Source organism: Acomys russatus, chromosome 15, assembly GCF_903995435.1.
Source record: "Acomys russatus chromosome 15, mAcoRus1.1, whole genome shotgun sequence".
NCBI lineage: Eukaryota > Metazoa > Chordata > Mammalia > Rodentia > Muridae > Acomys > Acomys russatus.
The window spans coordinates 66149881-66169185 of NC_067151.1; the positions used below are offsets into that span (position 1 = coordinate 66149881).

At 47.2% G+C, this 19305-nt stretch overlaps 1 protein-coding gene across 1 annotated transcript in view; it reads left to right on the forward strand.

Moving 5' to 3' along the window:
* The window catches only part of Arnt (aryl hydrocarbon receptor nuclear translocator), a 37211-nt gene that overhangs the window by 9185 nt on the left and 8721 nt on the right, over nucleotides 1-19305 (forward strand). Inside the window, 10 exon segments of the mRNA XM_051156946.1 lie at nucleotides 1581-1794; nucleotides 5172-5385; nucleotides 7199-7301; nucleotides 11319-11390; nucleotides 12325-12410; nucleotides 15353-15429; nucleotides 16754-16786; nucleotides 16788-16834; nucleotides 16836-16887; nucleotides 18812-18886. Of these exon segments, the coding sequence (XP_051012903.1) occupies nucleotides 1581-1794; nucleotides 5172-5385; nucleotides 7199-7301; nucleotides 11319-11390; nucleotides 12325-12410; nucleotides 15353-15429; nucleotides 16754-16786; nucleotides 16788-16834; nucleotides 16836-16887; nucleotides 18812-18886 (973 nt within the window).

Here is a 19305-nt window from a genome sequence, read left to right on the forward strand (position 1 = left end):
GCCAAGCTGCTCAGCTAAAAGCCAGAATGCAGCCTGTTTGGGTTTCCTTTTGAGGAATCCCCGTGGAAGACCCTTCGCAGCGTTTTAGCTTCCAGAATTCTTGACTGTAAACTCTTAGGTTTTCTTTTTTTTAAACAGTTTTGTGGTCTTTGCTGACCTGGTGAGATCAGGCTCTTGGTCCATGCCTCTTGACTGTACCTCTCCTGCTCCTATTACCTCCGTGGGACCCACGACAACTTAACTCTCTCAAGTTGGGTGCACTGCCAAACCCAGATAAGAAGGTAGAACTTTTGTGCGTTAGTTTGACAAATAAAACTCCAAAATGCTCCAGTTCTGCATTTTGATGTCATAAGAACGTTACACCACATAAGAACATGACAGCAAAGCAGTACTTAATACACGAAAAGAATTTGTATTATTCTGTCTTCTTTTTCTTTTTGGGACAGAGTCTCACTACATAGCCCTGACTGCTCTGGAACTCACAGAGATCCCCCTTCCTCTACCTCTGAGTACTGGGATTAAACGTGGGCATCACTGCACCTGGCTTCCCATACCCCCCCTACTTTCTTCCCCCCAAAGACAGTCTAATGTATTCTAGTCTGGCCCCAGACTCTGTATGTAGCTAAGAATCAACTACCTACTCAAGTGCTGAGATCACAGGTCTAAACAGCTACACCTGCTGTGTGGACCCAGAACTTCGTGCATGGCAGGCAGGCCTCCACCAGCTGAACTCAATACCACCTGAGTTGGTTGTTTCTGCCACTTTTCTCCTCCTCTTAAAAAAAAGAGGGGGGGCTAGTTTTGAGACTGAGCTTACTCTTGTAGCCCAGGCTAACTTCAGACTCACCTTGAAGTTCATGGTGATCCTGCTGCCTCAGCCTGGCTGAGGATTATAGACAGGCATTCGCCCTGGAACTTGCTATATATTCCATAGTGTACTCAGACTCAAAGTTCTTGTACCTTAGTCTTCTGAGTGCTGACATTGTAACCATGTGCTATCATGTCTGGCCTCTCTATACTGTTTGTTTCATAAGCTATTGGTCTACTTAAGTTGGCAAAAGTTGGTCATTTTTATTTTCTAGTCTTCAAATGTCTTAATTAGAAAACATGTAGCAAGTGAAGCTGGATTTTCCCCTCAGGAACTTCAGTGAGTGACATCAACACTTAAAAAAAAAACAAAAGAACTTTCCTTCCTTCTTTTCTTTTTTTTTTTTTTTTTCCTCCTCTCTTCCCTGGGACAGTTTGCCTGTGTAGCTCAGAGACCTGTCTGTCTCTTAGTGCTGGGATAAAGGCGTGCACCACCACACCTGGCTTTAGTTATTATTTCTTAAAAGCCTTTCCTTACTCTGAAGACATGGCCGTCCTGAGGCGGTGGTCTCCTGGAGAGGCATTCCGCACTGTTCTTTGTCCAGATGTCGTTACTCTGCATGAGGTTGGCCTGCTTGGCTTCTGAGACTTGAACATCATCAAACCTAAGTCCTTATCCTTCAGCAGGTGACCTGGCATCCGTGTCCCTCTCCTGACACCACAGGAACAGATGTGACCACCTAGAATGGAGCTTCTTTCTCTTTTTTATGCAGGGAAAATCATAGTGAAATAGAGCGGCGGCGGCGGAACAAGATGACAGCTTACATCACAGAGCTGTCAGACATGGTGCCCACCTGCAGTGCTCTGGCTCGCAAACCAGACAAGCTAACCATCTTACGCATGGCCGTGTCTCACATGAAGTCCTTGAGGGGAACTGGCAACACGTCCACTGACGGCTCCTACAAGCCATCTTTCCTCACTGACCAGGTCTCTGTGACTTAAAACTGACTCTGAGTAGACTGTTGAGGTTGGGTCTCAGGAAGCATCAGATCATGCGAAAATGAATTCCACTCCTTGGGTAGAATCCGTGTTGGAGCAGTGAGAGACAGATGAGAGTTGTAAGGACTGTTTAGCAAGAGTTTAGGGATCTTAGAACTTGACTCATAAATACAGCCTGTAAAGTGAAGGAAGGACAGTCACATTCATGAAGCCAGGGCTCATTGGGTGTAAGATTCTAGAGATTGGAATAAATCTGTGTCACCCTGAAGCAAGAGGAGCCTGTCAGGCAGCCAGTGGCGCTCTGTGGTTGCTCTGTTCCGTCCGGTACAGTGTGAGGAAACAGAACGCGGGAAGGCTTCCCACCACTCAGCAGCTGCACTCGGAGCCAGTGGCTGTAGCTCCCGGGAGAGCATCACCCTTTGTGCTGCAGCCCCTGGGCTCAGCCTCCACTGCTGCTCGAGGACAGAGCTAAGCTTGAGCATAGTAAGCTATGAGTGGTAAGGTGCACACAGCAAAGTGACGGCAGGAAGAGGCTTCTTGCTTAATATTCTGTGTGTGATAAAAATATGATGGTGGGATGTCTGAGTTTACTTAGCCTCATTAGACTTGACTGAGAATTGCTAGGGAAGACAAGTTACATTTCAATTAAAACTCCATGGTTGGGCAGCATGGTGGTGATGCCTCCAACCCCAGCACTGGGGAATCCAAGGCCAGCCTAGACTGTAGAAAGTTCCAAGCCATCCTGAGCTACGTAGCAAGACCCTGTTTCAAACACAGAAAGACATATGATCATTCACACCTAGGATGCATAGAGCCCTGAGTTAGATCCCCAGCTCTGTGCACAGCTGGGTGTGGCAGCTCATAGTGTGTGATTTCAGCACTGAGATAGGCGTGTACGACGGTTAGGAGTTGAAGTCATCTTCCTAAAGACCAGCCTGTTACACATGAGACCTTATCTCAGACACACATGCATACATGTAAACTGTGTGATGGCTGTGCCAAGTGTAGAAAATACAGGCAGTACAGAGAGTGAGAGGAAGGACATTTAATGCGAGCCACCATTGTCATCTAAGAACTCGGAATATGGCTTGAGAGAGAGAAACTAGTTCTCCAGATAGCGTGGTTTGCTTGCTAGTCCACAGAGGACATTTCATAGCACATCACATAGTCTGCGTGCTCAGCAGGTGCTGATGAGGTGCAGGGTGCTCCTGCTGTGGCAGGCCACATGCTTAGCCCTGTGAGAAACAAAGAATGGGTTAAGAAAAGGTGACTGGTGGAACATAATATAAACTGATAACTAAGAGCGCAAACCTAGAGCAGTAACAGCCACAGGCTTGTAGGCGAATAGGAAGAGAGCACAGAGGCCCCGGGCGTGGTGGGGCTGTGCTCTATCCCATCAGTCAAGACACAGGCAGGCTCTGTGAGTTGCAGTGTAATTAGATGAGACGTGGGAATCAGGAAGTTAGTGTGGGAGGAGTGTGGTGGTGTGGAGGGAGGTACAGGGTGGACCTGGGTTTATTTTGTGGTGTGGAAGCATGCGTGTGGTTTCCGAGAAGAGGATGAACAGAGACCAGGAGACCAGGAGATGTCCACATGCAACACACGACAAAGGGAGAATCTGGGCAGAGATGGATGGAGTTTCAGACGATGCCAAGCAGAAATGGACTTAGTGAAGTGCACGGCAGCACTATCAGACTGTGTAGAGAGATTGAATTAAAAAAAATGAGGACCCCAGCTGCAGAGACGGCTCGGGGTAAAGAGCACTGGCTGCTTTCCCAGAGGTCCTGAGCTCAGATCCCAGCAAGCACACGGTGGCTCACAGCCATCTGTCCTCTAATGCCCTCTGCTGGCCTGCAGGTGTACATACAGATAGAGCGCTGTATACATAATAAATAAAATCTTAAAGATGAGGATCCAGAAGAAGGGAATTGAACCAGAAATAGGAGGAGGTAAGTAAAGCACTTAAAAGAGCAGGAGCAAAGCAGCTGCATGGTGTACAGTGAGGGCCGGGGCGGGGCGAGCAGCACCTGCAACAGAGGCTCGCCGCCTTTACCGCCATTAATCTCCCCTCAAAACGATGCTGATCTAATCAGGGTTATGGTTACTCACTGCCTAAAAATTAAAACCTAAACCATTTAATGTAATAATAAACAGCATATTCTGAACAAGAGGAGGGAAGATTTTTATGGAATTAGGATATTTTTGTGTTTGTAAACTTGAATGGAGAGGGGGAACGTGAGAGGATCCTAAAAGAGAACACAGAGGGTGGGATCAGCAAGCCAGTCACAGAAGCTGGGATTAGTTTCCTTACAGAGGGCTTGCCTAGCACGCACAAAGCTTAACAAACCACAGCGTCCGATGAAAGCAGGTGCCCTGCACACATCTGCTCTCTGTGCCCAGAAAAGCAGGTGCCCTGCACACATCTGCTCTCTCTGCCCAGAAAAGCAGGTGCCCTGCACACATCTGCTCTCTGTGCCCAGAAAAGCAGGTGCCCTGCACACATCTGCTCTCTGTGCCCAGAAAAGCAGGTGCCCTGCACACATCTGCTCTCTGTGCCTATAAAAGCAGGGTGCCCTGCACACATCTGCTCTCTGTGCCTATAAAAGCAGGGTGCCCTGCACACATCTGCTCTCTGTGCCTATAAAAGCAGGGTGCCCTGCACACATCTGCTCTCTGTGCCTATAAAAGCAGGTGCCCTGCACACATCTGCTCTCTGTGCCTATAAAAGAAGGGTGCCCTGCACACATCTGCTCTCTGTGCCTATAAAAGCAGGGTGCCCTGCACACATCTGCTCTCTGTGCCTATAAAAGCAGGTGCCCTGCACACATCTGCTCTCTGTGCCTATAAAAGCAGGGTGCCCTGCACACATCTGCTCTCTGTGCCTATAAAAGCAGGGTGACCTGCACACATCTGCTCTCTGCATAAGGTTGGAAGCAGGGTGCCCTGTACACATCTGCTCTCAGTACATGGGGTTGGAAGCAGGATGGTCAGAAGTTGAAGATCACCCTCCCACTGCATAGCAAGGTTGAGTTCATACTGCTCTGCATGAGACCCTGGCTTAAAAAAAATAGCAAGTTATTAGCTATATGTTAGTTGTAATTCCAGTACTTGAGGAGCTGAAGACTCCGCCTCTGCCTACCATCCACTGTGAGCCTTTTTAATCTTTGAGTACTAAAGAAGTGACCAGCAGCTCAGAAACTGAAGAAATACTGTAACCGGCTTGGCTAGTGGATGGTTAGGGCGGGAACCCATGGCGCGGGTGAGGGGCGAGCCTGTCATTCCTAGTGGAGCAGCATCTACCCCACGGGAGCGGGCTGCATGCTTCCCAGAGTTCACTGTTAACTCTGATTTATTTTCTTGACCAGGAGCTGAAACATTTGATCCTGGAGGCAGCAGACGGCTTTCTGTTTATTGTCTCGTGTGAGACTGGCCGGGTGGTCTATGTCTCTGACTCAGTGACTCCTGTACTGAACCAGCCGCAGTCTGAATGGTTTGGGAGCACGCTGTACGACCAGGTGCACCCAGACGATGTGGATAAACTCCGAGAGCAGCTCTCCACTTCAGAAAATGCCCTGACAGGTGAGAGCAGGGGGGACAGCAAATACAGGGGGGAAATCTTTATTTTGCTAAAGCGTTACAGATATTTAAGCCCTTATATTGATTTGCTGAACTTACACTTTTTTCCTTAATGACTGTGGTTCGTTCTTTCTTTCTTTCTTTCTTTCTTTCTTTCTTTCTTTCTTTCTGTTTTTGTTGTTGTTTTGAGACAGCCTTGGCTGTCCTAGACTCGTTTTGTAGACCAGGCTGGCCTCGAACTCACAGCGATCCTCCTGCCTCTGCCTCCCGAGTGCTGGGACTAAAGGCGTGCGCCGCCACCACGCCTGTCTGGTTATTTCTTTTTTATCTGTGTGCAGAGTATCTATTCTGTGACTCATTCTTTTTTTTTTTTTTCCTCAGGACAGAGTCTCTCTGTGTACCCTTGGCTGTCCTGGACTCACTTTGTAGACCAGGCTGGCCTCGAACTCACAGCGATCTGCCTGCCTCTGCCTCTGCCTCCTGAGTGCTGGGATTAAAGGCCTGTGCTGCCAGCACGCCCAGCTCCTATGACCCATTCTTTGAAAATATTTTATCAGTGGTTGTGTTCTTAATAAAAATTAATATGTATCTTAATAATACTTAATTAAAGTGTACAACAGTTCCCTTCCCCTGTCCCCACATAGTAAAAGAATTCTCTATGCTTGTATTTTATTTACTACCTGGCATTTTTCACACCCACTCGTGTGTGCTAGGTCCAATGATAATCAGTCTTAATTTTATAGTGGAGTGGTTATGGTTAGGGTGTGAGGAGCTTGGTTGTCATGACGTCACTACTGTGTCATTCCTCCCTCCACCATTTAAATGCGATCCAGTCCTTTCACCAACATTTGGCTAGAGGAGCAAGTGACATCTGCTCTAAGCAACTGTGTAGGATGTCGCAAGGTGGAAACAAATAACTAGTTAGAATACAAGACATTCCAGTGTCTTTGCAATGGAAATGTTCATATTAATGTTGTTTTTTAGTTTTCCCTTCTGTGATTTTGTACATTTCATTTCTCTAGTTCTCTAGTTTAAAAAAGTTCAATTTTTTAAAAAAAAATAAAGATGAGAAACAGTTTTGTTCTTAGAAACATGTTTCTTAGCATGTCAAATCACTTGTTTTTAAACCAGACATCACCACCACCCCACCCATGAAGGTAATTAGCGACTGGCGTAATGGCTGGTGGGTAAAGGAACTTGTCCTCTAAACCCAGCAACCTAACCTCAGGCTGCAGACCTGCAGACAAGGAGAAGGAGAGACAACTGGCCTCACACATGGACACACACGCACACCAGTAACCCCAGTACTCCCTGTACAGGAACGGACACACGCACACCAGTAACCCCAGTACTCCCTGTACAGGAACGGACACACGCACACCAGTAACCCCAGTACTCCCTGTACAGGAACGGACACACGCACACCAGTAACCCCAGTACTCCCTGTACAGGAACGGACACACGCACACCAGTAACCCCAGTACTCCCTGTACAGGAACGGACACATGCACACCAGTAACCCCAGTACTCCCTGTACAGGAACGGACACACGCACACCAGTAACCCCAGTACTCCCTGTACAGGAACGGACACACGCACACCAGTAACCCCAGTACTTCCCACTCCTGCTTTACTTGGAGACGCCCCAGTGCCATTTCGGAGCAAACAGTGGGGGTTGTAGATGAGGGTGGAAGTGTTTAGCGTCTCTGTCCTAAGGGAGGAGGCGGGGCTGTATGGCCGCTTACCTCCGCCTCATGTGTCTCTTCCTTTCCACCCGCAAGAACTAACTTCACATTGCTTCCACATCGTTCTCCAGGGCGGATCCTCGATCTGAAGACTGGAACAGTGAAAAAGGAGGGTCAGCAGTCTTCCATGAGGATGTGCATGGGCTCAAGGAGATCCTTCATTTGCCGAATGAGGTGTGAAGCCTGGGGCTGGGTTGGGGAGGACTACTGAGCAGCTGGCACCTCCCCTCGTTCCTGTCAGGGATAGGTTCCTGTCAGGGATAGGTTCCTGTCAGGGATAGGTTCCTGTCAGTCAGGGATAGGTTCCTGTCAGGGATAGGTTCCTGTCAGGGATAGGTTCCTGTCAGGGATAGGTTCCTGTCAGGGATAGGTTCCTGTCTGTCAGGGATAGGTTCCTGTCTGTCAGGGATAGGTTCCTGTCTGTCAGGGATAGGTTCCTGTCAGGTTGGATCACATGTACTTGTCATGGTTATAGCAGAGTATTTAGTAAGAGAAATAACACTTAATGAATGACTTGTGGTCTGGTAGACCCTTTTATCTGTCTTTCTGTTTTATTTTCACAACTGTCCATAGGGTAAGCTTCATGGTTACTATTTTATTGATCGTAAAAATGGATGTAGGGGGCTGCGTTGATGCCTCTGAAGTTAGCACTTTCTGCTTTTCCAGAGGACCCAGGTTTGAATCCCAACCCACATGGCAGCTCACAACCATCTGTAACTGCTGTTCCAGGGGATCTGTTGTTCTCTTGTGACCTCTCTGAACACCAGGCATACACATGGTGCACAGCGCCCAGGCAGAGCACCCATACACATAACAATAAAAAGGCTTTAATTGGATTCAGGGTACAGGAGAAATGTCTTACAGTTGAGAACACTTGTTCTTCCAAAGGACCCAGGTTTTATTCGTAGTACCCACATGGAGTCTCACAGCCACCTGTGACCCAGTTCTAAGGGATCTGATGTCCTCGTCTGACCTCCTCAGCCAGCAGGCCACATACATGGTTCGTAGACTTGCATGCAGGCAAAACACTCATATACATAAAATAAATATGTCCTTTTAAAAAAGAAGTGAATTGAGGATTGAGCTCAGTATAACATAGTCTGAGTTCAGTCCCCAGAACACATGGAAAACACTAGATAATCTGCAGAAGCCTGGCCAAACCGGCGCGCCCGGTCCTGTGGAGAGACCCCGTCTCGGGGCTGGAGAGATGGCTCAGCGGTTAGGAACAGTAGCTGCTCTTCCAGACGGCTGACTCAGTGCCCAGCTTCTGCACGGCAGCTCACAGCCATCTGTGACTCCAGCTCCAGAGATCTGATGCCTTTTCTGGTCTCTGTGGCCACTGGGCATGTGTGTGTTGCACTTAACATACAGGTAGAACATTGATTTAAAAAAAAAATTAAGTAGCTCCTCAAGAACTGCATGTGAGACTGATCTCCACATACTGGTATGCACAACAGGAACACTTCACACACACGCACGCACGCACGCACCACACACACACACACCACACACACACACACACACACACCACACAGGCACGCACGCACACACACACACCACACCACACACGCACGCGCAACACCACACCCACCACACACACACCACACACACCACCACCAACCACAACCACACACACCACACACACCACACCACACACACACCACACACCACACACCACACACACACACACACACACCCACACACACCACACACACACACGCACGCACGCACACACACACCCACCCACACACACACACACACACACACCACACACACACACACACACACACACCACATACACACACCACACACCACACACCACACACGCACACACACACCCACCACACACACACACACACACCACACACACACACACACACACCACACACACACACACACCCACCACACACACACACACACACACACCGCACGCACGCACACACACACCGCACGCACGCACCACCACACACACACCACACACGCACACACACACACACACATACCACACACCACACCACACACAACCACACACGCACACCACCACACACACACCACACCACACACACACACACACCAACCACACACACCACCACCACACCCACACCACACACACCACACCCACACACACCACACACACCACACACACACCCACACACCACACACCCACACACACACACACACACACACACGAAAAACAGTAAGTTCTGGGGCTGGAGAGATGGCTCAGGCTTAAGAGATTACATGCTCTTGCAGAGGACTGCAGTTAGTTTCTCCACACCCACCTGTGCCTCCCGCTCAAGGGAGTCAACGCCTCCAGCACTATATCATACTGAGCGGCTGCTTAGGAGAAATGGATTAAAAAGATTTTCTGGCAAAGGTAGAAATTTTTAAATGATATACTTTACTAGTTTAGAGTAGCCCTTGGGATCAGATGAGTATTGCTTGTTTGATTCCGTTTTTTGAGGCACGGTTTCTCTGTGTAGCCTTGGCTGTCCTGGTTCCTACTCTGTAGACCAGGCTGCCCTCAAATTCACATAGATCCACCGGCCTCTGCCATCCTAGTGCTGGGATTAAAGGCACGCCCCACTATGCCCAGCTTACAGTTTGTTTGTTTGTTTGTTTGTTTTTTAAATTTTCTTTAATTTATTTATAGTCACATAATAGATGGCTGTGGGCCACCATGTGGTTGCTGGAAATTGAACCCAGGACCTCTGGAAGACAAGGTGGTGTTCTTAACCACTGAGCCACCTCTCCAGCCCCTTATAGTTTGTTTTTAATAGGGTCACACTGTGTTGTCCAGGCTCCTTTCAAAATTCTGGGCTCAAGTTATCCTCCCATTTGAGTTTCCCAAGTAGTGTGGGTCCACAGAGGGTGCTACTGCTATACTTGACTGAATGTTGGTGTTTACTCAGGGACAGAGTCTCACTGTGTAACCCTGGAGTTGCCTAAACAGACCAGACTGACCTTGAACTCACATCCCGAGTGAACTGTTTTAGTCCATAGTATTCCATGGCTTTGAGTTCTAGTTTTGATATTACACGGCTTGTGTTGCTTTGATTGCGTCATCTAATATTGGCGGTGATGCTGACAGGTGTGAAACATTGCTGTCAGGGTTAGCTGGGTTGGCACTGGGGGCACTTAGGAAGAGCCCGGCATACATACAGCTGCACCTAAAACTCACTCATGCATTCGCCCTTGTTTTTGTTTTGTTTTGAGAGAGTCTCATGTAGCCCAGGCTGGCCTCAAACTTACTCTGTACTTGAAGGTGGCCTTGGACTCCTGATGTGCCCCCCTTCACTCCCAAGTGCTGTGATTACAGGCTTGTACCGCCATGCTTGGCTTACCTTTTTTTTTTTAAAAAAAAAAAAGAGATAAAACCCTGAGCAGAGTAGTCCAGGCCTTTGATGCCGGCTCTTGGAAAGCTGAGGCAGAAGAATTGCTGCAAGGCCATCATGGCCTATAGAGCAAGCCCCAAGCCAGCCAGGGCTACATAGTGAGACCTTGGAGGCTGAGGTAAGAAGATGATGAGTTCCAGGCTAATATAAACTACGTAGTAAAACCTCACCTTAGCTCCTCTTGAGGCTGAAGAAAAAAGATCTCAGGTTCAAGGCCAGCCTGGGCAAATTAGTGAGATCTGGTCCAAAATTAGAAGAAAGAAGAGGACTTCCTGCAGTGACAGGATGCCTGCCTGGCATACACAGAAGCATCTTAATATTCCTAAGAAGGAATGTTTAAGTAGTCTACTAAAGTACTGTTGGCGTGGTGGTGCTTCCTGTGGTGTCGTCATGTGGGAGCTGAAGGAGGGCAGATGAGCAGCCGGGCTCACTCTGTGCCGCATGTGACGCTGTCTCTGCACCTGGAATTTGTTGGGAACCACAGAGATAGGCAGCGTAGTGGCTAAGGGAACTTGGCAGAAAGCCTGATGACGTGAGTTTGACTGCTGAACCCACGTGGGGACAGACCATCTCTCCTAAGTTGTCGTCTCTCCTCCACATGTTCACTGCAGACTGCTGGTGACCGCAGGGTCAGAAGTTCAGGGGGCCTGAAGGTGCCACCTCAAAATAATCAAATTAATAAAAAGTTTCTCAGTCTCAACCTGACTTCCTTGTTAGCAGTGTGTACCTGGGTCTCTGCTCCTGCTGTTGCATTTCTCATAGCCCAGCAACTTGTGTTCTCTGTTTGTTGGAACAGGTGTGGCAGTAGCTCCGTGGACCCCGTCTCCATGAATAGACTGAGCTTTTTGAGGAACAGATGCAGGGTAAAGTCTAAGCAATGGAGATCAAGAGACGGAGGTTTTACTTTCTCTACCAGTTCTCACTCTCTTCTTTACCTCACCGCCACTTACATTCTGGCAATATGTTTCTGAACTTCATTCATTTATTGTTTTTTTCCAGACAGGGTTTCTCTGTGTGTAGCCCTGGCTGTCCTGGAACTCTCTCTCTCTGTAGACCAGGCTGGCTCGAAACTCACAGAGATCCACCTGCCTCTGCCTCCTGAGTGCTGGGGTTAAAGGCGTGCGCCACCACGCTTGATTGTTTTGAACTTTAAAAGCTTTTCCTGCTCAATTGTTTAAGGAAGTTGCTACTACTTTACCTGTTTTTCTTGTGTGTTTTTGTTTTCTTGTGTGCTTTACTTCAACAAGGGCTAAAAGCTTGGCTTGAGTAGGAAAGGACAGGCACTGATAGTTTTCTGAGTATCCAGAAGCTAAAGTTAAGGTACTTAGGCTTTGTTTCCCTTTAATTTTACTCTGTGGGGGCGTCTGGGATGGCTCCCTGATAAGCTCTCTCAGGCCTGGCAGCAGCTGAGTCCTGGAGCTCACATGGTAGGAGAGAGCTGACTCCTAGACTTGTCCTCTGACCTCCACCTACCACACAGACACATGGGCAGAAAGAAACAAGCACATACAAAAAAGTTTTTTTTTTTTTTTTTTTTTTAATGAAAACAAAACAAAATATTTTGGAGCCAGCAAGGTGCCTTAGCAGACAAAGGCACTTGCTGCCAGCTGATCTCAGTTCCCACAACCCACAGGAAGATGGGAGGATAGAAGTGACTCCAAGACTTGTTCTATCTGACCTCCAACCTCCACAAGTTTGAATGGCACATGCACCTACACACGTACCAGTAATGGGCAGATAGGTGCTTTTAAAGGACAGGTTTGCTTTGTAAAACTTCACCCTGATTCCTGTAACTCTTCTAGGAACGGACTCGGCTCTGTGAAGGAAGGAGAGCCTCACTTTGTGGTCGTGCACTGCACAGGCTACATCAAGGCCTGGCCCCCAGCAGGTAGGGGATCATGTAGTGATTTCTCTCCTCATGCACTTGGTTACGTAAAGAAAGTCATTTTATTAACAGTTAGAGTACTATGGACCCCACCGGAAAGACGCTTAGGAATAACAAGGGAAAACTAGAGAGAAAAGACACCCCTCGCCGTGACTGACCAGAGTCCACTTGAGGAAATGGGTCACTCAAACATGGCCATGACTCAGTATTGCCTTTGTCACAAAGTCCTGTAGCCTTGCTTGCTTTTTGAAACAGGGTTTCTCTTTAGCGCTGGCTGTTGTGGAACTGGCTTTGTAGACCCAGCTAGCCTGAATTCCACCTGCCTCTGCCTTCTGAGTGCTGGGATTAAAGGTGTGCGCCACCACTTTCTTTGGTTTTTAGTGTGTCTGTCATTGAGGGCTGGAAAGAGGGCTTGGCAGTTAAAAACCCTTCTCTTGCAGCACACCTGGGCTCAGCTCTCAGCACCACACGTTGGCTTGCAACCCCTGTAACGCCAGGTCCCTGGCTCTGACGCCCTCTGCTGGCCTCTGCAGGTTCCTGTGCACATGTGGTACCTATAAACTCACCCAGGCAAATACACACACAAAATAAATGAATCTTTTAAAGTGTGTTACTCCTATATATATTATGTATCTCACTCCTATATATTTATAGTATGTAATATCATATATAAAATCGATACTTAATTCATTTCTAGCCTGGAACTCCTGATTTTAAGCAGGTTTCTCAGCTCAAACTCCTCCTGGAATTACCAAGCATGAGTTACCATAGGTGGCTTAGAATTTGGTTATTAGGGCTAAGATTACAGTTCAGTAATAGAGTACTTGCCTGGTATATATAAGGACCAAAAAACAACAAAGCAAATAAACAAGTAATTGTATATAGTTTTACAATATTCTTAATAATAGTGTACACTGAATACTGTGTCTTTAAGCAGTCGTGGCAAAGAAACACTGGAATTTTATTTTATTTTATTTGAGACAGGGTCTCTCTCTGTATAGCGCTGGCTGCCCTGGAGTTCTTTATAAAGACCAGGCTGACCTCAGACCCACAGAAATCTACCAGGCAAAGTCCTAGGATCAAAGGTGTGCGCCACTATCCTGAGCTTGAAACCCTGGAATTTAGTGCAGTTGGTTTGGGCACTGAAGTGGGAGAGAGGCCTTGAGGGGTTGACGTTGAAGGGCCCTGACTGCGCGGCTGTGGGTGGAGGCGTCCTCTGCACGGGCTAGATGTGAGCAGACCGGCTTTATCTGAAGTTGAGAATAAATAAGGAAGGGAGGTAGCAAAGGCGGCCACTCTTCCTTCCTCAGCCTCGTGTGTGCTGGGCTTACAGCTGGCTTCTCCAGGCCTAGTGAGGCCAGCGTGGTAACCGACTGTCGCCTTTCCAGAGCTCACCTTCTGGGAGATGTTCTGCTTCCCTCCTGGGAGAGGGCTGCTGGGAAGTGGGGACTCACAGAAGGCAGGAAGGCACAGAGAGACAAGTGCTAGCTACCATTTATATGTGCGGGCCTTTTGTCTGCACATATGCCTGTGCACTTGTTTCCTAGCACCCACATAGATCAAAGAGGGTGTCAGATGCCCAGGAACTGGAGTCACAGACAGGTGTGAGCTGCCGTGTGGGTGCTGGGGACTGAGCCTGGGTCCTCTGGAAGAGCAGCCAGTGCTTGCTCTTAACCACTGAGCCATCTCTCAGTCTCCTTCAATATATTTTAAGAGGAAATCACAGCCAGGTGGTGGTGGTGGTGGCGGCGGCGGCGCCGCCTTTAATCCTGGCACTCAGGAGGCAGAGGCAGGTGGGTCTCTGTGAGTTTGAGGCCAGCCTGGCCTACAAAATGAGTTCAGGACAGCCAGGGCTACACAGAGAAACCCGGTTTCGAAAAAAAAGAGAAATCTACATTGAATTAGAAAAACTTAACATTTGCTTTCCTGCATTATATTAATGGTTTAACCTATGGTAAGTTACTTGACCTTTACATCAGTTTTCTTGTCTACAATTTGAGGTAATAGATCATGTTAGCATTACTGTGAGCGTTAGATTTAGTGTAAGAAAAGCACAGTGTCTGGCACATGCCATGTAGCCAATAAATGGGTATTATGTCATTGAGAAAAGTTAATTTTAAATATCATGCATAATGACACATGAGCTTTTAGTTAACTTTCTATATAAATTATACATTTAATGTATGCATAGCTACCAATTAAAACGCCCTTTCCTGGATGAAAATGAGAGATAAAGAAGTCAGGAAGGATGCACTCTTTTCCCTTTTGCTCTGAATATGAGTATCTTTTGGTGTTTGGGATAATTTAATTTTTAGGGCCTGGAGAGATGGCTCAGTGGTTGAGAGCACTGTCTGTTCTTACAGAGGTCCTGAGTTCAATTCCCAGCAACCATGTGATGGCTCGTAGCCGTCTATACTGGGATCTGATGCCCTCTTCTGGTATGCGGGCATACATGCAGATAGAACACTCATGTACATTAAATCAATCAGTCAGTCTTTTTTTTTTTTAAGCCATTTGTAGGTAGGAATGCTTGCTTCTCTATGTATGTTGTAATTACATAGCATATGTAAAGTTCATGTTTTTAGACTACTTTGATTGGGACTTGTATTTTCCAATGTGTTAAAATTAAAATGGTTGAAGGCAGGTGTGTTGGTATATGCCTGCAACCCCAGCATTGGGGAGGGCAGTGAAAAGTCAGGGTTGCACTCAGCTACAAATGTTCTATTATATTCTGTTTTTAAAATATCACACACACACACACACACACACACACACACACACACACCTTATACAAACTCTGTGTAATTGGCGGCCTTTTCTAATATATTGTTTTATATTAGCGTCTTCACACTGACATGTGCTGCTGAGTCCTTAGTCTCTTCCTTTGAAGGATTTGAGATTGAGATCTCCCAAACTCTGAGTTACTCTCCTCTTCCTTCATGAAGGTGTCTCCCTCCCAGATGATGACCCGGAGGCTGGCCAGGGGAGCAAATTCTGCCTAGTGGCTATTGGCCGGCTGCAGGCAAGTATGAGTCTTCACATCTGTGTGACCCTTTTAGAGTAGGAAAAAAGTCTTTTCAGGACTTACTGTGTTAATTTCCTTTTTTTGCTCTGTAAATACATAGAAAACTTCCATAAAACTCAAGATCTGAAAAAAAATGTTATTTATTGTAAACATTGCTACTCTCAGACTTAGCAAAAATCAAGAGCATGAGGGAGGGTGGTGGTAATCTTGTTGTTGATATTACGATGACACTTGCCTGTCCCTAGGCCTCCAGCTCTTTGGTTGAGGGGTCCTCCCAATCCTGCATGCTGGGGCACAGGCAGGCATCTCCAAGCCAGGCTCCCCCTGACTTTGTCATTTTAGCTTTACACTACTTACTTTGCCATTTTCAATTCATTTCTTTTGTTTCTATGCAAAAAAAGAACAGTGGTCAGGACATGCTCCACAGCTGTGTGGAGAGCGGGGCTGACTCTGACATGAACTCTGGTGCCCCATATTTGACCACCTCCCCTTGGTGGGGAGGCCTGGTGGCACTCAGAGAAAGGATAAGCAGGCTACCAGGATGAGACTTGATAGGCTGTGACCATATAGTGGGGGAGGAGGTCCCCCTCGGCCATAGACCTAGGGGAGGGGAATAGGGTGAAAGCGGGAGGGAGGGAGGATACAGGTGATGGAATAACAATTGAGTTGTAATCTGAATAAATTAATTAAATAAAAAAAATCTTAATTTTTTTTTTTTAACGAGTGTTTTCCTTGCATGTGTGTCTGTGCACCATTTGCATGCCTGGTCCCCTGATGGGGCTAGAAGTCGTCAGATCCCCTGGAATTGGAACCTGCTGCGTGGGTGCTGGGACTTGAACTCAGGCTCTCTGGAGAGCCTAACACTGAGCCATCCCTCCAGCCCCTTGAGTTTGATTCTTTTCATGAACAGAGGTTTCTCATAAACGTGACCCATTCTGAACAATGAACACAGAGTAGCCAAGTGAAAAGTAGGTGGCTTAGGGCTGCAGGCATCATTTCTTCCTTCACTGACTTGGTGAAGAGACTTGTGCAGGAGAAGAGCAGACTTTACGCCAGGAGGTGGTGGCGCCTTTAATATCAGCACTTGGGAGGCAGAGGCGGGTGAATCTCTGTGAGTTCGAGGCCAGCCTGGGCTACAAAGCAAGTCTAGGACAGCCAGGGCTACACAGAGAAACGCTGTTTCGAAAGAAAACCACGCACACACAAAAAAAGGTTCCTAAATTTGGCCGTCTCATGTCTATGCAGATACTCACAGAGAGATTGAAAATGTCTCTGGAAGTAATGGTTGCATTTTGGCTCACTTTTCTCTCTTCACTCTTAGGTGACCAGCTCTCCCAACTGTACAGACATGAGTAAACATTTGTCAACCAACAGAGTTCATCTCCCGACACAACATAGAGGGATATTCACCTTGTCGATCATCGCTGCGTGGCAACTGTCGGCTACCAGCCACAGGTGAGAAGTGGAGTCACTCCGTTATTGATACCTAGGCTCTGTGTTCTGTCTGCTGCCACTGTTGGGGTGGCCAAAATACAGCAGCCCAGCTCAGAAAAAGAGGTGCTCCTGTATTGCTGGTACCAAAATACGGCAAGCCCAGCTCAGATATAGTTTTGTGAAGCCACATGGAAATAGTAGGTATAAATATATCCTTACTTTTTATTACTTGACATTAATATAGGTAATTCAAAACTGCGTATTTTGATTATTCTAGTGTAACTACCTGCATTTAGGTAATTTATATAATTGCTAATGGAATAATAGCCTGTAATAAGTGTAAGTATAGCATTGGTTATTTTACTGTGCTCATGCAGTGGTAGATCAGGTAACTCCCTGACTTAGAGGACGTCTGTGACCTCTGTGACCTATGTGACCTATGTGAGACTGGCTCTACGTATGTGAAATGGACAGGGAAGACGTCATAAAAATGAACTGAGGTGGAAGATTTGCCTACGGCCCTGGTCCAACACTTCCTGTAAAGCTGTTATCAGTCAGTGTGGGGTGTGGAGCTAACGCACTGGCCTGTGCTGCTGAGTAGGCCAGAAGGGAGGGTTTGACATTCAATGGTCATTAGATTTTCAGCAAAGGTGCTAAGACAATGCAAGGGGAAAGCTCTAACAAACAGTTGGTGTAGATACCGATTCCATATGCACCACCACCACCCCTAAAAACCATCATACCAGAGACAAAATCAACCCAGAGCCCTAGGTGTGTAAGTGCTGAAGTTGGAAATAAGCTTTTAGAAGACAGTTACTGTGTGTGCACATAGGTGAGAAGGCCAGGGCACAACCTTGGGGGGCCGGGGGTTCACCGGGTACTAGTCAGCTTTTTGTTTTGAGGTAAGATCTTTCATTGGCCTGGAACTTGCCAACTAGGCTTAGGCTCGGTGGCCACTGCGCTCCCATAATCCACCTGTCTCTGATTACTCCAAGATTATGAGAATATACCACACTTGACTATTTTTTATTTTGAAACGGTGTCTCATGTTGCTTTGGCTTGACTGGAACTCACTATGTAGACCAGAGATCTCGAACTCAGAGATCTGCCTGCCTCTGCCTCCCAAGTGCTAACTGAAGGGGTGCATTTCCAGGCGTGTGTGTGTGTCTGAAGTATGTAAGTATCATGTGCAGCATGTATTTCTCTGATACCATAGAGAGCAGAAGAATGCATTGGCTCCCTGGGCCTGGATGCTAGGCGGTTATAACCCTGTCTTGATAACCACTGCTCTGTAGCCAGCAGGAAGTGTGTTGGATCAAGGAGTGTAAATTTTCCACTTGGTTTTTCATTTTCAGCTGCCTGATATGTGGCCTTTGCAGGAGGTCAAGGACTGGCATCTCTCCTGCTCCGCCTGGGTCCCCACCCCTGCAGTGTAAACGTGTATTCTAAAGACCAGGCTCAGGTCCTCAGGCTTGCAAGGCATGGGACTTTGTCTACAGGCTCAGCTTTTTCCATCCCCACCCCCAGTCTCCTCTGAGGATAGCCTCAGACTGTGCCAGCCTGAGCTGCTGATATATCCAGAGCATGCCACCGTGCCTGGCAACATTCCCTCTAAAGTGGTATCACTAAAGAGAGCTGGTGAGGTGACAGAAAACGCTCTGTAGTTTTAAACTGCCACATCCTACAAATACAAGTGCACACGTGACCCTTAGGATGCAAGTACAGCTGAGAGTCGGTGCTGAACCCCACCATGTGGGTCCAGAGGTGGAGCTGTGAGCACCAGGCTGAGTGTCAGTACTCACTGCCGTGCTCTTGTCCTGTTTCTAGTGACCTTTTTCCTCCATCCACCTTCTTATGGTAGGATAAAGAGAAGAGGAAACATTTATATCTCTGGCTGATAGGAAGGTCATGTGACCATAAAGTGTACTTTCTCTCTCCCTTCTAGGAGCTCTTAGGAAAGAATATTGTAGAATTTTGTCATCCTGAAGACCAGCAACTTCTAAGGGACAGCTTTCAACAGGTGACGTTCTTCCTGGTTTGGGTGTGAGCACATGCTTTGATCTATTGCTAGATACTTACTGATCAGTGTGCAGTTGAGCACTGTGATGGACACGGTGCTTCTCCTTGGACTCAGCGGCTGCTCTTAAGGAGTAGGAAATGATGATTTTCTGAAACTAGACAAAGCCAAGGCATTTCTGCTTTGGCTTTATCCAAGAAATTGTCTTCAAAGCATTTAAAGTTCTTACCTGCTTCACTGACCTTGTTCCAGCTTGTAGCAGGAATGTTTTTCTCACAATTTTTGTGTAGAAAATTGAAAGCTGCCTCACTTGTAACTAGTTGTGGCTTTCAGGCCTGAGCCCTGAGGATCCTTGGTGACTTTAATGGCCTGGCTGTAGAGAACAGTCTGCTCTCGTTTACCCTTAAGTGCGTCTTGGTTGC